General features: G+C 40.3%; 1 protein-coding gene across 2 annotated transcripts in view; it reads right to left on the bottom strand.

Moving 5' to 3' along the window:
• Positions 1-23616, bottom strand: part of large1 (LARGE xylosyl- and glucuronyltransferase 1) — a 65299-nt gene that overhangs the window by 15140 nt on the left and 26543 nt on the right. For both annotated transcript variants that reach the window (XM_034131621.1, XM_034131622.1), the window contains exons 4-7: positions 20278-20360; positions 14039-14162; positions 13631-13802; positions 1706-1810 (exon numbers count right to left, since the gene is read on the bottom strand). In XM_034131621.1, coding sequence (XP_033987512.1) covers positions 1706-1810; positions 13631-13802; positions 14039-14162; positions 20278-20360 — 484 coding nt within the window. The remainder of the gene's footprint in view (positions 1-1705; positions 1811-13630; positions 13803-14038; positions 14163-20277; positions 20361-23616) is intronic.

Here is a 23616-nt window from a genome sequence, read left to right as displayed (position 1 = left end):
CTCAGTTCCCTGGCTAATAAAAGAAATATTCTGGGCTGGTACAAATAAAATCAAGCAGCCAATTTTAGACGGAGGAAATATGGTGGATTTTTTTTGTGGAGCAGAAAATCTTTCGCACCCCGCTGAGCTCCATCTGTTGCCGTGGCCACGAAGCTGACCAACCACAGCTGAATTGGAGTTTTCTTTGGTCAAATTGCTCTTCTGTGTTGATGTAAAAAATGTCTTTCTTTTTCTGAGAACTGCTGTTAAGTCACAATAACAGGAATTTAACAGTAAGAGCATAGCAGTGAACAACATAAAGGTGTTCAGGGGGAAATCTACAGAGCGTCGGCAGCAGGTCGTGCTGTGTGTTGTGGGCAATAGAACTATTATCCTCCAGCTCCAAACAACAGAGAGCGTTATAAGTCTTCACAAAGAGAATACCTGCTGGGTTTGAGGGGGGGGAATATATAAGCAGGGTGAAAATAATAACATGGTGTAATGGAATTCAATCAATTCTACGGCTTTTTAAAAAATGTTTTTCCACACAACTTTTGAAGAAACGAAACTGCCTCACTGCTGCTCTACTTCACTGTGAGGCTCTGAAATGAATATTTCAGAGGAAAAAAAAGAACACAGAAAACTGCAATAATAAAAAAAACATTCGGATCAAACAGATCCGGACTGCGGAGTCAATTGAACTTTTTAAATCTCAGCTAAAAACCCACCTCTTTGCACTGGCTTTTAATACTAATTGAACATTACATTTTTACATTTGTATGTGTTTTTTTTTAAATATTTTTCTAGTTATTGTGCTTTTTATCATGTTTTTAATTATTGTTTTATTATTGTACTCCCATTGTGTTATTTAATATTTATTGCCTGTACAGCACTTTGGTCAACTGAAGGTTGTTTTAAATGTGCTATATAAATAAATAAAGATTGAGATTGAGATTGATTTTAAATGCACATTTTTACCCTAACTTTTTATGTTTGTATAAATATTTTTTATTTATTTGTTTGATCTTTTATTGGAAATGTGTATCCAACTCATATTCTTTAAATATTTGTATTTTATTTAATCTTTCATTCTTAATTTAAATTATTTGATTTCATTTAAAATTGAACAACAAAACCCAACATAAAGTTTTCTGATTATTACAGATGGATATATTGGATATGAAATCCTTACAGTAAATGTTAATGTGTTTAAATGCAATACATTTACTAAATATACTGTCACAATAGGAGTAGGAAATGTACATACAATGTCCATTGATGTACACTACCATTTAAAACGTTTGTAATATCCTGCCACAAAAGCTTTATTCTTGTAGGTTGTAGAAGGTCCTCCCTACAAAAACATGTTGTATGAAAGGTTTGTTTGGAACATTGAAAAGTAAACACTTTTAGTTGATAATGGTTGATCCACACTGACAATTGGAAGTCAGGAAGACACAAAGCTTAGCATCAAAATGTGTGCAGATTTAAATATAAATCTGTTCCTGTTTCAGAGTGAAGTGCAAAAATAATGTCTTTAGAAAAGTGATTGCCAATGGTTTGAGATCTTCCTGGCGCTGCTTAATTTTCTGGATATTTTTTCATATTTCAAGCATACTCAAAAATCAAGAGCTTAGCATTAATTGCGCTTATTAGTAAGGACAGGGAAACCGTTTCATACAGCCCGACCATGCCACCATGAGAACATAACGTCCTCTGGACTCACCAGTGTTGAAGCCCCGGCCCAGAGCTGGCCACGGCCGGTGGTTCTTCCAGAGGTTCCCCAGGTACCAGTCACTCTGGTTCTCCACCAGACCCAGAACCTGCTGACCTGAAAACAGCAGACACAACTTGACTTATTTTTTACATTCTCTACAGAAACTTTAGTACCTCTTTTATTTAGGTAACTTACATTTAATAGAGAGTTTCTTCATTATCTACTCTCTTGTGTTTATGATTGGAAGTTATGCATCGTGTCCTGGGGGGGTTTGTCTGATTTGAGTTGAGTTTAATTTTGCATATCTTTAATATGTGGCAAACATTCCTGGAGTAATTTTATTAGAAAACATTTTTAATTTACTTCTTTTGGCAAACACATTATTGTCATCTTGGCCGGTCTGCTTTGGGGATTTGAATTAACTTTTTCTGAAAACGTTTACATCCTTTCGAACACAGCATATTGCTGTTCGATTATGGCAAAAATCATAATCTCGATTATTTGGGTCAATAATTGATATCGCGATTATTAAAAACGATTATCCATTTACTTTGAAAACATCCATTTATTGAAAAAATAAATAAATGTGAACAGTATGTATTTAACAGTTGATTACCCTGAACTCTACGTATAATTCAACTGAAAAACCAATACAAAATAAAAATAAAATAAAGAATATATATATTTTTTTATCCTCGTAAATGCGATTAAAATACGATTAATTGAGCAGCCCTAGCATATACCCCATACCATTTGTCTTCCTCCACTTTTGGCTTAAAACTAAATGTGAGCAACTTCATAGTCTATTCAGATTTTTTTTTTGCAATGCCTTAGAGGGAAAATAGAAGAGAACATAAATGCTACTTTTTCTTAGGTCATAATAAGTCTAAAAAAGTCAGTTGCAGAAAGTAAAAGAATATATTTAAGAATAACAAGCTCACGAAAAAACAGTTCTTGTTGCCAATGATTCTATCTTGAGATAAAGGGACAATTGAGTCATGATCTCCAGCTAACCAGCTGAGTTTAGCCTCTCTAAAGTTTGGAGTGTGTGCAGACAGAAATAGAGGTTGAGAGGATCAGTGGCAGAAACTTCAACATCAACACAGAGCCAGCGAAAAAACACATAATCCTCTAAAAAAAAAGTGTTTTAGTCTGAGTCGACTACAAACCAAGAACGAACTGCCACTTGAGAAATGGCAGACTGCTGCAAGGAGTTTTTGCAATAAGTACAACAAATGTACAGTTTTGGAGCTGCTAGACAAAGTGTATAAAGAGGACAAGAAATGGAGGCAAAATGAAATAAAGAGAAGCGGGAAAGAGGTAAGACGTGGGCTTTAGGGCGAGAGATTAAGGAAGGCAAGCTGGGCAGAGATAAAGGTCAAGGAGATAGGCATTAAGCAGGAGATAGAAGCCTGCAGAGCGAGCATGGGTGTAGCACTGGCGGCTTTAATGAAGGCTGTAAGGAAGATTAATGAGAGCATATTGGAGCAGGCAGCAGAGAACAGGCAGTCCCTTTAGATGAGCTGCAAAACAACGATCTGCCATCAAGGTGATGACTGAGCGGGACAATTACTGCTCAAAGACAAAACAGTGCTGCCTTTACTGGGACGCACTTCACAGGGGATTCTACTTTGGTTTGGGTTCATCAAAAAAAAGTCTGTTGGCTTGATTCAGCTGAGGTGGGAAGAAAAGTTCAAAAGCACATTTGTTCTGTTTACATTCTACTCCATACTTGTTTAAAGGTTCAAGTTAAGATTCATTATAGGTAATAACAATTCAATCAATTGTTGAATCTGAAACCAGAGCACAGTCTGCTCCCATTGGTTAGCTGGTCGTGATTGGTCCACCCGCTTGGAGATGACCTGCCCCTTAGCCTATCACGAACAATGTGTTGGAGCGCGAGCCAATAGAAGCGTGGGTACATAGTGATGTCGCTATGTTACGGAAGTAAACAAAGGAGTTCAATCGAGGAGGGGTCGGGGGCGAAACTGTTAGCCTTTGCAGACCATTTACCTGAACAAAGAACCTTTATAACACACTACAGGAAAGGGGAAACCCCAAAGAGCATAATTGGGCCCCTTTAAACCTGAGGTAACCATTACATTGATTTCCTTTCCTTTCTTTATAAATGTCACTCTTATCGTCTTATGTTACAGTGTGGCAAAAACTAATAGGGAAACGTGTTCATGCAGTTGTAAGGAATGCTTTTTGACCTCAAAAGGGTTAACCCATTAGGCTTTCCAGGCATACTTTTGTTCCTTGGACCAAACATCCACAATGAGAAAAACTGAGGAGCAACTGACCATGAACCTTCAACCATCAGTTTTCTCAAAGCAGTTTAATTCTCGGTTTCTGAGTCAGAGAGCCATGACAGAGCAATATTGATTTTGCTTCTTTTCTCTCGCCCAACACAGTGTTTCAACAAAAAGAAAGAATGGAATTTCTTAAGAAGCAGATCATCAAGACAAGGAGATTCTTCACACCGTTCTCTATATTCAAACCAAGCTGTCACCCACACACACTGCATCAGCATTTAGAACCAACACAACAGATTTATTCACATTACACTGTTCATTTGCTATTGATTTTGTAACATGGCCAATACCTGCTATTCAGCGATTAGTCTGTTTAGAATGTATTACAGAGTACGACATACTAGTATATGCATGTCCTCACACAAGCAAACCTCAGGCAATCCAAAATCTATTTCCCAGCATGCAGGTGGGCGAGGAGGGAGTGAGCGGTGCTTAAATTAGCTGTTGGGAGGTACAAGGAGATCAGTGGGAGTTTTTCCCGCTGAGTCAGCAGTTCAGACCAATGCCATGGTCGTAGGCCCAACTCTCTCCTCCTCACATTTTATTCTCCTACTGCACCACACATGGAGCTTTGATTAACAACCTTATCAGGAGATACATTAAACTAACGACAAGTGAAATGATCTCTTGGATTTAGTTCATGTTGTTACTGACATGGTCTGTAATGTGGCCGGGAGATAGATGGAATTGTAAAGATATATATTTTTTCTTCCAAATTAATAATTTCAGAAGTACTGTAATAAAAAACTAAGAGCATAGTCATTTAAATGTGAGCGATATTGTAAAGACATGTCATTTCAATAAACATCATTATGCCTATGTTATGTTATTTTCAATGTGATATATTATATGGATACAAAATATAAGATTTTTGGAAACGACTAACGTTAAAACGACCATATCTCCTCAAAATTAATCTGTTTTTTTACAAAGCTCTGAAAATGGAAAACAAACACTATTCCAAAACATAAGCAACAAGGGAGTCATTGCTTGTGCACTGGCCATAGAAGTAACAAAACTAAAACAGTGAGAGTGAAAGAGACAGTATATCTGGAGGGGATTATTTGTTTGATAGTAATCTGTGCTTTGTTGAAGATGGGATAAACCGGGAATGCTGCTCTGCGCCATTACTCTTATGATACCCGGATGACCCAGTCACTTTTCTGCAGACATTAGTAGAGCACTATTATCCAGTGGATGCTTATTTGGTAGCTTGTTCAAACCACTCAGACCTGTGGCTTTGTAGAAAATCAATTTAAATTGGCTTTCTGGGTTGTGTCTCCTGTTGCTGTATGACTGTTGCTAACCCTAACCCTAACCCTAACCCTAACCATATAAAACATACATGTCTCCCTCTAGGATACACATATCCATCAAAACAGAGTACAGTTACAAACAGATATTTATGATGTAACAGAAAAATCTAAACCTAAGTCTCGGCAGAATCAGAGATTCAACTCATGTTATTTTAGTTTACCTTATATCCTTTCCCCAGAAATAATTTTGCCTCGTCATCGTAGGAAAAGCAAACCCTTTTCCTAGCAAACCCTCCCAGTGTCACAATGATCCGGCATGAACATCCCCCACGAACTGAAGCCTCTAAATGACATACAGCCATCATTTAACTATTTAAACGAGTGCTTTCATACAGTACAGGGACATATCCAAATGCAACCACACAAAACAAAAAAGCTCAGGGAAACCAAGAGCAGGAGGCGGCTCAGTGAGCGATTGCATGATGAAACAAGTCTCTGTCCCGGTGTCCTTGAACACCAAGTGATCAGCTAAAAAGCCTTTCTGTCACATGAGGCTTGAACTGCGGAAAAAGAGAGAAATGATGTCTCATGCACTTTAAGCGGCAATACACTTAAGTGCTCCTAATTCAAGGACAGGTAGATGGTAGGTTATACTGCCAAAGCATCATCTGCCATTAGTTCTGTTGATTGCAGAAGGTGGGGCAATAAAGGCAAGGCGTAATGTTAACCTGCCCTGCTCCGGATAGAGTGTAGTGGGGGGCAATGTGATGGGGACCACCTACGGGTGACAATTTGCATATTAACTGCAGGATAGGCTTACATTGATTTTATGTTTTTTGAATGTTATGAGAACATCCAGAAACATCAACAGTATACCATTCCTTCTCTGGACTGATTTGGATAATTTAGAGATCCACTTAAACCAGAGGCTGTATGACTAACATTTCATATCCAAAATAAATCCAAGGTTTCATGGGGAAGCAGATAATTCAACACTTCCCCATGACACACATCTTCATTTAGTTCCTTTTTCCTATCTTTACTGCTCATGTGTTTTCAACATTCACAACAGTGACCAGGAGCCTAAGAAAAGGCCACCAAGCAACTGCCAAAATGGGTATACGTTAACATAACATATGTTATTTCTGTTTGTATCGAAGTAGGTTTTTGGAAAAGCCAGGTTAAGACATGTCCGTGCTGCAGTTCTTCACAGCGGTTGCTTACCAGTGCCTTAGTCTTTCTCATGTGGCCAGTCTTTAGTGGCTCTGACTACCATTTCCCCTTAACTGCACAGTGGTTGCTTCATGGTTAATGTACCTTGTCTGTCCGACTGAAGAAAAGCGAGCCATTGGGATTGTAACAGGGATTGTAACCCATTTGCAGCTTTGAAGGGTGCTTACAACTCTCCGTTACAATGGACCCTCACAACATTACTGGCAGGTATTTTGTCTCTTGGACAAGCTCTAGTGCGTACATCAGTACTTTATTTTTTTTATTTTACATTAGAAGCAATATTTTTGGGAAAAAACCCAAATAAAGCTAAAAAAAATGTATCTTAAAGGTAGGGTAGGTAAGTTTGAGAAACCGGCTCGAGATCGCTAGAATTTGAAAATACACAACCGGAGAAAATCTGCCACTTCCTTACAGAGCCCCTCCTCCAACACACACGAACGCGCACATGACCAATGAGGGCACGAGATAAGTTTGTGCACAGATGGAAGGCTGACAGGCAGGTAGGCCATCCAGTTATTTTAGCCGGGCCGGCTAAAATGATTGGTCGTACTTTTCACAGTATTACGGCTTCCACAGATGACATCTTTTTATGGATTTTTTGTCAAAGCACTTAAGATATTCATTGCTGTCGGGATGTTAAGAGCATTCCATGGAATATAACAAAAAGTGTATCTCGAGCCGGTTTCTCAAACTTACCTACCCCACCTTTAAGGTTGATTCCAACATTGAATTGGTCACATCAATTGGCTTTTCTCTTCACAATCTCCAAAAACTGGATGGTTTCTATATTGGTGTTGCTGGAATTCGGAAGAAAACACCTTTTAGATAAATGTGCAAGGGTAGTATATATGACTCTTCCTGGAACAAGAATGCTTTGTGTAGTCCGTTAATACTGGAAAGAGGCACTGACAGCTTATTTAGTAGATGTTGAAGTACAGTACTACACCCAAGGGAACACTCTCAAATGAGTGTTGCCCCTGGGGAGATGAGCGATGGAGCCCCTGTCTGCAGGAGAGTCTGGCCCCAGGCTGCACACTTCTAGATGGGCTACAGTCCCAGTGTCAAAGTGTGGCTCTCGCTCCAGCTCACCAGCTTTCTGGAAAGGCTTCATCATACCGGTGATGGGCAATTATTGCTCATGTCAATCCAAAATGATATCAAGCCAAGTCCATGTTCACTGCTAGGATTCTGTTTCCCTACCTATAACTCCACACTGTTGGCCTCCATTACTGTTGTCTCTCACTTCACAGATATTGGGGGTAAATGGTAGAAAATAAAGTATGACAGCGGGTTAAATGGGTTTCTTTGACGCCAAAGTCAAAGTGCTTTAAAAAGGGTGATATTTATACAGTTTGAAACAGATGACAGCTTTCATTTCTGAGAGACGTGGTTGCGAGCAGCACAACATGCTGATGCAGCTACTTGTCAAGATATGATTTGATTTTCCTTTTCCTGTATATCTTTTTACATCACTGTTTAAACTTTGATTTGTTTGTCACTGATCTCTCGAAGCACTAGGACGTCAGCTTTCTGTGACGCAACATGAAAGCAACCAGAGGTGGAATGAAGGCCTATTTGGCTCCTTCTTCTTTACATGGACTCATCTGGCTCGGTTTCATTTAGCCCTAATTCACATACTCAGCACTGGAGTTGTGAGACGGTAATTACATCCTTGAAATAACATCCTGGCTCATATCAAATGCAACTCAAGACTCAAAAACCCTCCAGCAACATGACCTGGGGAAGTTTAAAAAGGCTTATGCAAATGTCCTCTAATGCAGGGGAGGAAACAGGTGATGACATTCATTTGAAATGACTTGAAAACAGAAGTACAGTGCTTTTTTCTTTTCTACTCGGTACAAAGAAATGAAAGAAATGGAAAAAAAGGTAATGTTAGTATAAATAGCCTCTCAATTCTTCAAGACAAAACTTTAGCAAGCTTAAAGGAACTTAATTAGGCATGCACATTCCTTATGGGGGCATCACTTTTGTACCTGGAAGGCAACAATGTATGCCTTTTTACCTTAAAAAAGTATGCTACTATTAATGGAGTCCTATTTCTTTCCTCACTGAACATAAACGTTTACTTTTTTCTCTCTTATTTCATGAGGATGAGACCATATTTCGAGTCGTTTGAATATTCTGTTGGCCTGCTTTCTCTAGTCCCCTTATCAGAATCCCCCACCGCTGCATTTTCTGAGTCTGTCACAGAGTGGCCACAGCATAATATGTAAATCTGCTCCTTAATGCTCCACTTCCATTGGCCTAAAAATCCACTGAGCACATCATCTGTTAAGTGCTTCATGTTTATATGTTGCTCTGGGTGATGCTGTGGTGTTGAGTGGAGGCGGAAAATAGGTCACCCTCGGCAAATAAGTGAAGACAGCAGGTGTAACACTGCTGCCATGAGTTATACAACATTGATGAACAGAAGGCGGTGGATTAAAGGAAGGGGAAATAAGTCGTGTTTAATGTATAGGTGTGTGTAGAACACTGGCAACCTCTTTCTTGAGGTAAATCAATATGAGACACAGTGTTCCCAGGGAAGAAAATGAACCCCATTTAACATGTGTGCATGCAAGCATCGTAAGTGCTCACATTAAGGCCCGGACACACCGGCACGATTTCGGCCGTCGATAGATGTCTGGCCGTCGATGAGCGTCCTGTCGCCCTACTCAGATTGGTGTGTCCCGCACCGTCGTGTCTTTTCGGCCGTGCCGACACCTTCTGCCCCCGATTCAACATGTTGAATCGGGAGGCTGTCGGCAAAAGGCTGTCGGCAAAATACGTGTGCATGCTGGCAATGATGTGTTAGAGTACAAAGAGAGATGCAGAGCCTGTGCATGTTTAAAACATCTTATTCATGAGCCTTGTTTACGTCAAACATTTGCTTTCTCCAGATATAAAGGCTTCTTTGCACTTGGAACTCTTAGCATTTGCCTAACAGATATTGGTAAGCAAATGCATCTGCCCTCATATATGTTTTTTTTATTGATTTAAAGACCGGTTATGCTCATTTTCAGGTTGATCTTTGTATTTTGTGTCTCTTTAATGTTCAAAAAGGTCTTTATTTTTCTCATACTGCCTGTGCTGCAGCACCTCTTTTCACCCTCCGTCTGAAACCAGAGCCCAGTCTGCTCTGATTGGTTAGCTGACCGGCTCTGTTGTGATTGGTCAACTGAGATGTGTAGGAAATGTCCCGCCCCGTACAATGTGTTGCAATAGAAGAGTGAATACAAGCTTTGGGATTTTAGCCTTTGCAGACCATTTTTATGCACACAAACCTATATAACACACTAAAAGAGAGGGAAAACCCCAAAAGCACAATAGGGCCCCTTCAATATTTGTTCAGTTCAAAAGTCCAAGTCATATGCAGCTAATTGTGAGAGAGTGATTCCCCTTCTCAAGCAACTTTCAATCCCAACCAACAGTCTTTACCAGTGGATGACGTTTGCTCGTTTGTCATTAATAGAGTCAGTGGTCTCAGTTTACCTCAGTTTGCCCCTCATCTATAACCACAGCTGAGGTGCCCTTGTGCAAAGCCCTCAGGACTTCAGTATGCTTCAAACTAAAAGTGCTTGATGGATCAGAGGCAGGCTCATTTTTTAAAGAAAATGGGGGATGACAAAACCTACCTATGATTTATTATGAGACTAAATAAAACCCCTTTGCCACTTGCCGCTTACTTTGTGCCGAAAACTTGGAAAAGGGCACGCTCTAAATGCACTTGAACCATGCACTTTACATCATGAGCTATAAAGTAGATCCTTTAAATAGGACGCTTGATGTTTCTGATATTTCTGACATTTCCAAGTAGAGTACCATACTAAATGCATTGCAACACTGTTACATATTCTCCCCACCTCTCATTAAACACCTGACCTCCACATGCCTGCCTTTTTCTACTTGGTACACACCCTCGCAGGCCAAGTGGCAAAGGTCACAGATTGTACTCCCTGGAGGACATGGCATATGGGAATGAGGCGAAAATGAAACATGGGGTCTTGAGTTGAGCTTTAATTTCCCTGGGGCTGCACACGCTACCTCAGGATATCTTCTGATTACAATTGGAGAGTTAACCCTAATAAATTCCAGGCAGGCACCAGTGATTTCTGACAATGGAGGGATAAATGGTGGACGTTGAAATCTATGAATGGCCCTGCAGCCCATCAGCAAAAACGTACAATAAGCTATGAGGGAGGAGACGAAGAATCGACATTTCACATTCATGAATGCTACCCGAATCATTTGGAGAACACAGAGGCGGGGAAAGAAAAAGGACTGCAAGCAAGGAAGGAAAAATATCCTTAGAATAGACATAGTAATTAGCCAATATGTGATGAAAACAGCTGTAAAAAAAATATGGGGTCCAATCTACCAACAAAAATACCTAGTTGGATTTCATTTCCTCCATCCAGAAACATCTAAATCTACTTTCAACATGGATAAATAATCGTCCATTGTCTGTTCATAAGCCTTATAAAGTCTCTAAACAATACAAAATGTCCAGGATCAATTACAAATAGCTCGAATATGCTACGACCGCGCTGCATCATGTGTCAGGAGTGCTATCAGCTAAGCTATAACAGGGAGTTCAAAGTGAAACCTGCTTTCTGCGCTCAGAAGATATCCTTGTGGTAGTCTTAATAATTCTGTTATGTGATAAACCTCAGAGGGTTACATATCGGCCAGTCCCTTTTAAACAAAACTTCTGCTCCAGGAAAAATGCCCGTAAATAAAAAAGAGGTTTATGATGAAAGTATGTTTGGTCATGGTAAATGGACTGTACTTACAGTATATAGCGCTTTATCCAGTCTTTACGACCCCTCAAAGCGCTTTACATACTACATGTCACCATTCAACCTTTCACACCGGGAGCATCTCAAGGTTAAGTATCTTGCCCAAGGATACATCGAAATGTTGAATGCATGGGCTGGGATTCGAACCCACAACCTATTTTTGAAAGATGACCGCACTCCCTCGCAGCCCAGTCATATTTCAGTATAAGAAGCCTCTGTTTCCTGATCTACTCCTGTTCTGTTCCTCAACACTTCCTCCATGTTTACCTATTGTCTTGCTCTTGTCAGTAAAACATGTCATACTCACCCTGAGCTGCCCTGAGTTTATCTTTTCAAACACAAATACTTTTACACTCACTATATACCACTTTAATCAAGCTGTAATTGGTTCTACTCTGCCTTTTTTGTTCAGTGTTATAAAAAAAAAACCAATACAACTCTTATTAAACTGATATTTCACATTTAAAGGCTTTCCAGCAGCTTAAACAGCATAATCCTTCATTTGGGAAATGAAAAAACATTAGCAGGAAGTGCTGTGTTTTCTCGATTGTGGCTTACACTGCCAAAACAAAAATGTAGAGGTGATTGGAATGAATGAACATAATATTTCTGTTAGGAAAAGATAGTGAAAGAAGCGGAGGGGTGAATAATGGAAGTAGTGAAAATCTGCTGAATTTACCAACTGGGCCATTAGGGTTATTCTAGTTCTAGTAATTAAATTGCTTTTTTTTTAGGATAGTGTGTGGTTACTATATGTTAACTCCTTGCCTCATTACTTTCTTGGAATAAATCCCTTGCATGATGGTGGCCTATAAGAGCCTGATACATTTAATGACCAGATAAAATAAGAGCTGTGCTGGCTGAATCATGGCACTGCATCGGCCCCTCCTCACTGTCATCAAGTAACATGAAGAAAGCTGAAGCCTGAGAGTAACATTTATTGAACGTGTCTTGCTGGACTGTGATGCTTTAAAGATAATGGGGCAGGACAGTTTGGCCAGACTGGACAGTAAAGGGAATTGGTTGCAGAGGTGCTGCATTGGAGTCAACTGCTAATTAAGATTGATCCAAACTCCTTCTGGCTGTGCTGCACTATTGGACGGCACACCCTATACATCTTTGAAGTGACTCACCACCGCCTCCTTCCCTCCTCCTGTCTACCTCAATATTTACACTCTCCTCCTTTCCCTACCTGCCAGGGATACACTCGCAGGACTTTGTGTCCTATCGCCTCCACACTTCTTGTATGTCTTCTTTCTTAACTTTAAGGTCTGACTTTGCTAACAAAAAGTGCTTTTCTATCGTCTAACAGTCTCTGAAACCTCACTTCCAATCGCAGAATCGGATAGGGCTGCGTTCAACAAAGTGTGAAGCAATTAGGCAACTAGTTAGTCACACGTGTGATGGTTTGGGAAGTTTTCATACTGTAGCTGTTTCAATCAGACACAACGGAAATCTGAGTAAAGATCCTGGTGTCATAGAAAGGGTTGAGGAGACCCCAGATTGTTTACATATGTAATGCCTTCATCGTTGAAAGATGAGCCCTATGTTGTTTAAATGAAAACTGACAGCAGTTGTTGCTTGAGATAGAAGGTTAAACCCCGCCTCCTTTCTCACCTTCTTAGAGCTGGCCAATCACCGTGAAGTGGTGGTGAATGACGGCTCGTCTCATTTGAATCTGAGAAAAAAATGAGCTTTTCTAATTTGATGTGAGAACATTTTCGGAAAGGGTTTCCAAAGCTGCTCTAACGTCCAAAAAAGCAATTCTAAATAAGCATCCTTGAACAGACAACCCGACAATCATGCCTCCTTAATGCATTGAACATCTTCACTCTTAAGCTTTCTCTTTTCAATTTTAACAACTTCTTTCAGTTCATGAAAACATAGCAAGCTACTTGTTCAGCCTTCTAACACCACCTGTGTAACACAAAGCTTCAATCAACGACTCCACAACATATTGATTTAAAAGGAACAATCCTACATGTTGAGTAATGGTGGTGATTTTCTCCACAGGAGTGATAAATCAACCGTTCTTGAGAACACGTGGGGAGGGAGAAGATAACTTAAGACCGACAGCTGCTGAGAGAGATTTAGTCTGACACTAGGCATTGATGGGGAAGTTCATTTGAAACCCACAGGGCTACAATAATATTGATTATTGTTACAATTCCAATAAATAGAGCAACTGGCTGATGTCCTTTAACCATAACATTTAAAACACAAAGAAAAGATAGTGTATCATCAGTTTCAAGACAAAACAAACACTAATGGGGAAAATAGTACCTGCACATTCAGTGAAATTGTGATTATAGTTAAATAAAAGTGAATTACCTTTGAACTTGTGAAAGACGGCCCAGAGCTCGGCGATGTCGGTTGCGAATGTGATGTCCGTATCCAGGACGATGACCCTCTGCAGGTCGGACGGCAGCGTCTTAGTGAGCACCAGCTTCATCAGGCCGTAGATCCCAGAGTAATGCTTGTTGGGGATCCACGACACCTCAGACTGACACAGCAAACAAAGCAAGGTTGGAATTATTTGCTGTTAAATTGACTGGATTTAAAAAACATGTTGTTTATATAAACATCTTTCTCAATAGTTAGGTTAACAGAACTTCTCCAGAGGATAAAAGAAGACGGCAAACAGATCATTAAGCACTACGACACATCAAATGAAGTTAAATTCAGTGTCCATGAGAGAAGTTAGGAAAAACATAGGTGAAGAGGAGATATGTTCTTCACCTTCAGCTCATCTGCATCGTAGAAGTCGACGCTAACGGCAGGGACCATCCAGGTGTGGAACAGAGAGGACAGGATCTGCTGAGCTATGGAGTCTGTGATGAAATGGAAATGTAGTGGGTTCCGCCTGTGGACAAAAACAAATACCCAAACATGAAAAAGCTCTAGGATCTTTTACAGCAAAAACATCCTGATTCAAATGTACTCAATTCAAAGGTTCAGACAGAGAGTTCTTTGCCACACACACACACACACACACACACACACACACACACACACACACACACACACACACACACAACACACACACACCACACACACACACACACACACACACACACACACACACACACACACACACACACACACACACACACACACACACACACACACACACACACACCACACACACACACACACACACACACACACACACACACACACACACACACACACACACACACACACACACACACACACACACACACACACACACACACACACACACACACACACAGTAGGAACTTTTCACCACTGCCACATGCTGAATTATTTCTCAAAAATAAAAGTGGTTTGGGGTTTTCATACAGAATATAAAATAGTGCCAGATGATACAATAGTCAAAAGATCAATACCTATGCAATAACAACCGAGATATGTTGACTTTACGTTTAGCTTATTGGTCAATCACCAATAACCATAGATCTTTTATTTCTATATTACTTTATAGCATATTTCTTATAATACTAGCATATAACCAATATGTAGCACAGGCCTTGTACTACAAAAGACAACTCAGATGTCATAATACAACTGGTTTATTAGGCAGAGTAGTACTGTCCATGACAAGGCAATTTAATTTAACAGGGGCTGGCTTTGAAACATCAGTATATTTTTTTATGTACAGACCAAAATCTATCCATAGCACAGAGTTTCAAAACATAACATGATCAGATATATCATTCTGTTTACACACGAACAGAAAGCCCCTGATTCTAATCCGAATTTTGACACATTTGGGAAAAATAACTAGCTAATTCTGGTTGAGGATAACATTACATTACATGTCACTTGTTAGACGCTTTTATCCAAAGCAACTTACATACTCAATACTGTGGACAATCCCCACAGGAGCAATTTGGGGTGAAGTGTCTTGCCCAGGGACACAACGACATGCTGACTGCAGTGGGGTTTGAACCTGTGACCGCCTGATCCGAACACCAACGCACAGCCCACTGCACCACACGCCTCATAAGGGGTCTTATAGAAGAATATATACATTCCTTAAAGGGGACCTATCATGCAAAATGCACTTGTGTACGTCTTTTATACATGAATATGTGTCCCCGGTGTTCCAGGGAACTCACCAAGTGTCAGAAAACACAACCCTCTCTATTTTCCTCCATACCCAAATCTCTAAAAAAGGGGCTGCAACGGATCTGATAAAAACTGATCCAGATTTGAACACTTTACTGACGTCAGGACAGTGGCGCTACGGCTATTGGGCCAACTCCACCAATCAGGAGGAGACAGCCACGGCCATTGCCGTTCGAAAGCGCTGGAGACGCTGTAGTAAATATGCCAGGCCTGTAGATGGTGCTGTTCTCACTGAATCAGACCTTGCTAAAACAGATCTAAAAAATGTCAAATTGAGCAAAATGAGGCATGGCTAAAATGCATGATCTGTTTGGTATTTTGAAAAAGAAAAAGTATAAATATGCCTTATATAGGTATGGTCCTACACTATATTATTCAAATATAGCATGATAGGTCCACTTTAAGTATGGTTATTACAAAGGTTACTGTGTTTGTAATGGTTCTGAGACTCAGAGATGTTATTGAGCAAGACGTGTAAATGACACTGAAACCAGCCTGCCTTCTGCTCATGTAGACCATGTGATAAATGAAAACTCCCTGAACAAGCGACTAATTGCTGCTTGAGTAGAGAATGTTTAGTCAACGATATAGTTTGGAAATGAGTGCATGCAGTCAGCCCTGATGCTGGTGAAGTGAAGGAGTCGATTCATCAGAAAAAGAAGCGTGCTCTGAACTGTATCTTACAGTTCGCACACATGGAAGAGTGGGAGTATGCAAAATAGGTATTCAAGACTTCCGAATCAGGTCAAGAAATAGTGACACTGAGCTGAGGATGTGAGCACCCTCGGGTGTCTTGTGCTGAAAGACTTTGGGAATGAATGTGTCAGCTGCATCTTCTCAATAAGTACCGGGGGGCTGTGAGCTGTCAAAATGTATCGGAACTATGACTCCATACAAGCTGTCAGCAACAGCAGTGAGAATAAAGAAAGGGTCTTTACATCCCCCGGACAAACAGCAACAAGCCATTCACTGGATGCTTGGAATCCTGCCGCTACAGAACCAAGTATATCAAGAGCATCCTGATCATCAGAACTGGGCCCGTGATGATCTAATCTTCATAATGCAATATGTTATCTTGTTTTAAAGACTTTCAGAGCGCACACTCTTACAGATTCTCTCTCCCTGTGCTCATTGAAGGGCTGATCTGAACCTGAGCATGTATCTCTGTGTAGTCACTTCCAATTACTGGTTCCAATACCTAATGTCAACATACTGGATGTTGAGATTGAGTTTTCATTTTAGATTCATAAATAGCACTAATCTTTCTTTAGAAGCTTTGTCTCTTTGTAGTCCATGTGCATCTCTTTGTAGTCACATTGCGTCTCTTTATATTAGTTGGATCGCCTTTGAAAAAAAAAAATTGTGAACAGCCACATCAAAGTTAAAAAGGTTCTAATAACAGCTTTAATACACCAAAGCATTTCAGTTGAGCATAGCTCCATCTCTTTTACTTACAAACCAAAACTAACTTCCTTCTTTTTTTAATCATCAAGGACATCGAATGTCTATCCTTTCCTTTCCTAAATATCTTTTTTGTGAATACCCAATCTTCAGGCCAGAATCAATTCCATTAGGGTTAGAGTTGCAGTGGATCACATTGGTGCATCCCTGTAGTGTAGAGCAGTGGCTTTAGCCGATATCAATTTAAATATATTTTTCTCAGTGGTTGTTCAAATCAAATCAAATCAAATCAAGGTTTATTTATAGAGCACATTTAAAAGCGATTTTTGGTCGGGCCAAAGTGCTGTACATGTAATAACTACAATCACATAAAAACACATTTCTATAATCACAATAAAAGACAATAAATTACAACAGATATTTAAAAAGAAAACACAGGGTTAAAGTCAGGAGTCGTGCTCCGCTCTGACTAAAAGGCCAGGGAGAAGAAGTGTGTCTTAAGAGTAGATTTAAAAACCCCTAGGGTCTGGGCCGACCTCACATGGAGGGGCAGAGTGTTCCAGAGCCTCGGGCCAGCTGCTGCGAAGGCTCGGTGCCCTCGGGTTTTGAGCCTGGTCTTGGGCACTATCAGCAACAGCTGGTCAGCAGACCTTAAAGCTCTGGCTGGGGTGTAGCGCTGGAGGAGTTCGGCTATATAGGCCGGAGCCAGCCCATTTAGTGCTTTAAAAACAAATAAAAGGAGTTTAAAATCAATTCGGAACCGAATTGGAAGCCAGTGCAGTGAGGCCAGAATTGGGGTGATGTGGTCACGTTTTTTGTGGCCAGTGAGTAGACGTGCAGCTGCGTTCTGGACTAGCTGCAGGCGTTTAATTGACGCCTGGTCCATACCCACGTACAGAGCGTTGCAGTAGTCCAACCTCGAGGTAACAAAGGCATTAATAACCCTTTCCAGGTCCTCAAACGATAAAAACGACTTAGTCTTGGCCAATAGTCGTATTTTAAGGGCACTCCAAGGTTCGTGACAGAGGGGAGGATATAATTTGTAATTTATTGTTGTAAGCAAGCATGATACGATGACATCATTTGGATACAATGAGTTGTTTTCGATCTAGTTTGGAAGTGTGAAAGTGGAAACCAGAGAACTTGGATAATGTATGATTGTCAACCTTCACAAATCATTGACATCCATTGTGGTTTATCTCGCCTATGTCCACATATCATGACCATAACATGAGTTGCAGTAACTACTCCTTCCACTTACAGGGTTAGGGTTAGGGGTTAGGGTTAACCCTAACATCTGATAGAACAGTTTTCATGTGTACTGTATATCCACAAAAAGTCACTTGTCAGTAATAAATAAATAGGTTAAAGCAGAGTCCTGATGCTGTTTTTTCTGGTGAGGGCAGTCTCGGATTATCCCAACAGGACAGCTGCTGTCGGACAGATGTGAACGATGAGAGGCCCTGCCATCTGACTGAATACAGCAGAAAGCTGCCATCTCTCATGTGGGACAATGAGCTTCTACAGAGCTCTCCATCACTGAGCCATGAGATGAACTGGTGGCCGATATTAGATTTACAGCGCAGGTTAAACAACATATGGCTGGCTGGGAATTACCTCACAGTGTAGTACAGTCACTGGCATATATCGCTTGAATCTTGTTTCACGGTGAATTTATTACATATCCAATATTCCATCACAAATCGACAATATAGAGACGAAATCCAGGTGGAGAGTATTTGATAGAAGCTGCATGTCAGCTTATCTCAGGGTCAGGTGGTGTTTGACAATCAATGTCCCATCTCATCCTTTCGATCATTCAGCAGAAAGCGGCATGCGGGATGACATTCCAAAAGTCTGACCTCTCGGGCATCTGTCCATTCACATATTTGTCACTCAGCGGAAACACAGAGAGCCAACATTTAAACTTCCCCTCTGATTAAACAGGGCCTGCAGGCGTTAGCACATTAGCTATGCTGCTGGTGATCGGTCCTCCTCAAGAAAACTTCAACAGTCAACTGATAAATTATGGGGGGGGGGGGGGGGGGGGGGGGGGTCTGTAACTTCAGCCTGCACGAGTCCTCCTTTAGGTGGAGGTCATTCTATAAAGCACTATATTAATCTCGGGAGAACAGTTATGCTGAGGTCTTAAATGTATAATTTCTTCTGACTGCTCTACAAATTTGGTCAAAGCAAATAATTGAATGACTTTTTGAAAAGCAGACTAATGGCGCTTGACTTCCTTGACTTCCTTTTTTCATATTTATATACTTGTTTAGCCTTTGGACAATAAAGACAGTCAAAAGTAATGCAGCACTTGATGCTTCCAACCATTGATCATGAATGGAATGGATTACTTAACTTAAAGGTAGGGTAGGTAAGTTTGAGAAACCGGCTTGAGATACACTTTTTGTTATATTCCATGGAATGCTCTTAACATCCCGATAGCAATGAATATCTTAAGTGCTTTGACAAAAAATCTATAAAAAAATTCATCTGTGGAAGCCGTAATACTGTAAAAAGCACGACCAATCATTTTAGCAGGCCCGGCTAAAATAACTGGATGGCCTACCTGCCTGTCAGCCTTCCATCTGTGCACAAACTTATCTCGTGCCCTCATTGGTCATGTGCGCGTTCGTGTGTGTTGGAGGAGGGGCTCTATAAGGAAGTGGCAGATTTTCTCCGTTTGTGTATTTTCAAATTCTAGCGATCTCGTGCCGGTTTCTCAAACTTACCTACCCCACCTTTAAGACAAAATCTAAATTTGATACTTAAGAGGGCAGTTCTGAAATTTAACAGAGCATCTTCTTAGATGATTTTTAAGCAGATATATGGACATCTGGGACAATGACATCATTAGTGTGTTCTGGTTTGAATTATTAGGTGAGAGATGTAGTACAGATGATTTCAGTTGGTTTAAAAGAGTTATACAATATGTTGACTTATGAGCAACCCCCTGTCACATTAAAGCATAATAAACCTCATGCCTGACCTTAGAAAATGTAAAACAATTATAGAGACCGTCCTTCTTACATTTTTCCAGTCATGATAGAAACAGTCTGAAGATGTATCAGCAATAGTTGAAGTTTCCAGCTGAATAAAATATCATTGCACTCATGATTAATTTACCTGCAAATCAGGAGCTAATTAAGATGGAGCCATAGAAGCTGTAATGCCCAATGCACAGGGACTGATTAATAATCAATCCATCTACAACTCATATTAAACCATTCATTATTCATGTTTACACAAGACGGCAAACAGCAAAGTTTCACACTACTTTACATTCATGTCAGATATTTTAACGTTGAAGTGCTGCAAATATTGCCAGATATGTACATAGATTTATTACCAAATGTGATTATTTCTGCTAATTACTGTTCTATAAATGGCATACATATAATTTCTAAGACATCTGGTTGGAGTTAGAAGGATATTAAGTGAAAAACAGAGCATTTCTGTACCTGTGGAAGAGGACGGATTTAACCAACGTCACCACATCTCGACTGGCGTTGTAACCTGCACACACGATGGCCACGTGTATCGTCTGATGGGTTATAAAGAATAGATAGAAAGAGGTTAGAAAAGAGAGAAATTCACTCTGCACAGAGAAGAGAAAACACAACAAAAAGCAAAAATGTATTTGTATTAACATTCAATTACCAGTCATTTGGTGGATGACGGGGGGGGGGATCTTTAACTTTACCCTGCTGCATGAGGTTGGGGTCATATTTATTCTATGGCTGTTTTACAATTTGAGGACTATATTGTATGTTAAAATGCTGAAAATAATGGCAGATATGTACATGTATTTATTACCAAATGTGATTATTTCTGGTAATTACTGTTCTATAAATAGCAGACATATCATTTCTAAGAGACCAGGGGCCTCATTTATAAACGGTGCATACGCTCAAAAGATGGCGTACGCCAGTTTCTAAGCAATCTTTGCGATTTATAAAAAACAAACTTGACGGGAAAATGTGCGGTCATCCACGCACACTCTGACCCATCCGTACGCACAAAAACGAGAAACTGCGACACCGTTGGCAGAAGGAAGAATGGAGAGAAATATGTGGAAATAATACCATAAATAAAATGTTACCTCTCATGTATCAAATACGAAGAATTCATTTCCACAAATTGATTAAAGCCAATCTTAAAATGATTAAACAAACGCTTGTTTGAGAATCCTCCACAAAAACATAACTTGGAGAAATAAATAAATACGGAAATGTTATTGATCACCCCTCGATTATGTTCTCTTGTTAAGAAATGTATTCTCATAAATGATGCGGTAAACAGGAGGACAGAATTACTTTAAACTGACGCCGTTTTGCATTTCTATAGGTTGTATAGATACGAGCATGGTTTTATATACTATCATGTTTTAATCATGTTTTACGCCGTTCGCCAAGACTTGATAAGTCGCTCGTAAAACACAGGAGGTATGGAAATTAAGAACACCATATGTGGTAAATTGTACAGCTTATATAACACAACACATTAGTTTTATTTCCTTAAACTGGTGGATATAGAGTTGCTGCGGGGGGGGTTGAGACGCACAGGCTGCAGTGGAGACGCTGCGCACAGCTGATCGACAGCTGGAACACAAACCACCAAATACAAAAAAATAATTCAGATCCAGTCGTCATGACTCCACTCCGGAGGGATTCTCCGATCATTTCTTACAGTTTCTCATCAAGGGGGTGTCTCCTGTCCCCGGTACAAACACACTGCCTGAGGAAGGTTAGGCTATGTGTATTTTTTTTGTCATTAACTTTTTTCGGACCACTTGTTTATTTCTTTTGGTGACGATCCGACCTCCATGCTGCTACTCTGGTTCAAACTGCATCCACCAAACAATATGATTTATCTCGACCTCCCCAAAATAACCTAAATCTGACACGGTGTGAGATGTCTTTTTTAGCTGTTCCGTCGTCATTTCCTGCGATCTTCTTCATGCAGTCAGTCAAAATGAATGAATGAATGGGCGTTTCTTTGACTATTTATAGGCAAATATGGGCGTTACGTGAAGCCCGCAAAAGCTGCGCTGCATTTCGAGTTGCACGTCCTACGCTGGTACGCAGTGTTTTATAAATCGGAAAATGTCTGTGCGTATGTATTTGCTTTGTCCTACGTAAGCAACCTTCCCACGTGAAGGCTTTATAAATGAGGCCCCTGGTTGTAGTAAGAAGGCTATTAAAGGTCACCTATTGTGCAAAATCCACTTTTTCATGTCTTTTATACATAAACATGTGTTTCAGGAAGAAAGACCCCCTCTCTTTTTGTCCTGATCAATTTATATAAAAACCTGTCTGAAAATGAGCTGATCAGATTTTGGCCACTTTATGATGTCATAACAAATATCTCTCAGAGGGGCGTGGGGAGGGGCTCCTTATTTTCATCTAAAGTAACAGACAGAGAATCAGCACTTTGGAAACAGGGCTGAAACAGAGGGGATTATGGGATGCTACAATGATCTGTTTGGTATTCCGAGAAAAACACTTAATTGACATATTTTGACCTATAATATATTGATGAAAAACAGTATAATGGGGGACCTTTAAGTGAAAATATTAAAGTGAAATTCATTCTGCACAGAGAAGAAAAAACACAACAAAAAGCAAAAGTGTATTTGTTTTAACAAGATAATCGTATTATTGCCCTGGACCTCTCCCTCACGGCCCTGAGTTATTGCTTCAGTTTTAGCTCTCCCTTAAACAAGATGTCTGAACTCCATGTGCACTTCCTCTCCACTCTCAGACCTTCTGCAGTTATCTCCCTGCGGGGGCGAGGGCAGCTGGGCTAACCCACTCTAGCCCTCCAACCGATGGTCATGTTCGAGCACTGCTGGAGGGGTGCTACAGTCAGACTGCCCTCTCTTTTTCTGTCCTTTTCACCCTGACGGCACTCTGCTCTCCCTGCAGTGTGCCGGCCTTGAACAGTGCCTGGCTGCAGCCGAGGACTGAGAGTGAGTGACAGCTGGTGTGGGAGGAAAGTAGAAGGTGGTGATAAGAAAAACAACTGAGGGCATATCCTCTCTCTGAGCGCTACACAGCAGAACTGCAGCAGAGAGACTGTCAGCTCCAAACCTCCTGGTATTTTCACTGCATTCTCATTATTCAGAACTACTGGATTATATAAATGTAATATGACATTTATTTTTAAAGTCTCTTTCCACCAATCTGTAGAGTGCACCTTAATATATTTAGTAAATGTTTGGTTTGAACTTTCATTCATTTACCAAATGTATTTAGTTTTGTTTCCTGGAATCATGGATTTAGTTTAAGTTATTCACTTAAAGGTAGGGTAGGTAAGTTTGAGAAACCGGCTCGAGATACACTTTTTGTTATATTCCATGGAATGCTCTTAACATCCCGATAGCAATGAATATCTTAAGTGCTTTGACAAAAAATCCATTAAAAAATGTCATCTGTGGAAGCCGTAATACTGTAAAAAGCACGACCAATCATTTTAGCCGGCCCGGCTAAAATGATTGGATGGCCTACCTGCCTGTCAGCCTTCCATCTGTGCACAAACTTATCTCGTGCCCTCATTGGTCATGTGCGCGTTCGTGTGTGTTGGAGGAGGGGCTCTATAAGGAAGTGGCAGATTTTCTCCGGTTGTGTATTTTCAAATTCTCGCGATCTCGAGCCGGTTTCTCAAACTTACCTACCCTACCTTTAATTTCTGGAATTCATACATACTGCACCTTTAAACTTGTACCTACATAGGGGACGTATCTCACTTTTGCAGTGCTTGTGTCCATATATTTTGATTCATGGTCTACCAACTGTGAA

Source organism: Trematomus bernacchii, unplaced genomic scaffold, assembly GCF_902827165.1.
Source record: "Trematomus bernacchii unplaced genomic scaffold, fTreBer1.1, whole genome shotgun sequence".
Lineage (NCBI taxonomy): Eukaryota > Metazoa > Chordata > Actinopteri > Perciformes > Nototheniidae > Trematomus > Trematomus bernacchii.
Note: the sequence above shows the minus strand (reverse complement) of the source record. Positions and strands in the feature narration are given on the sequence as shown.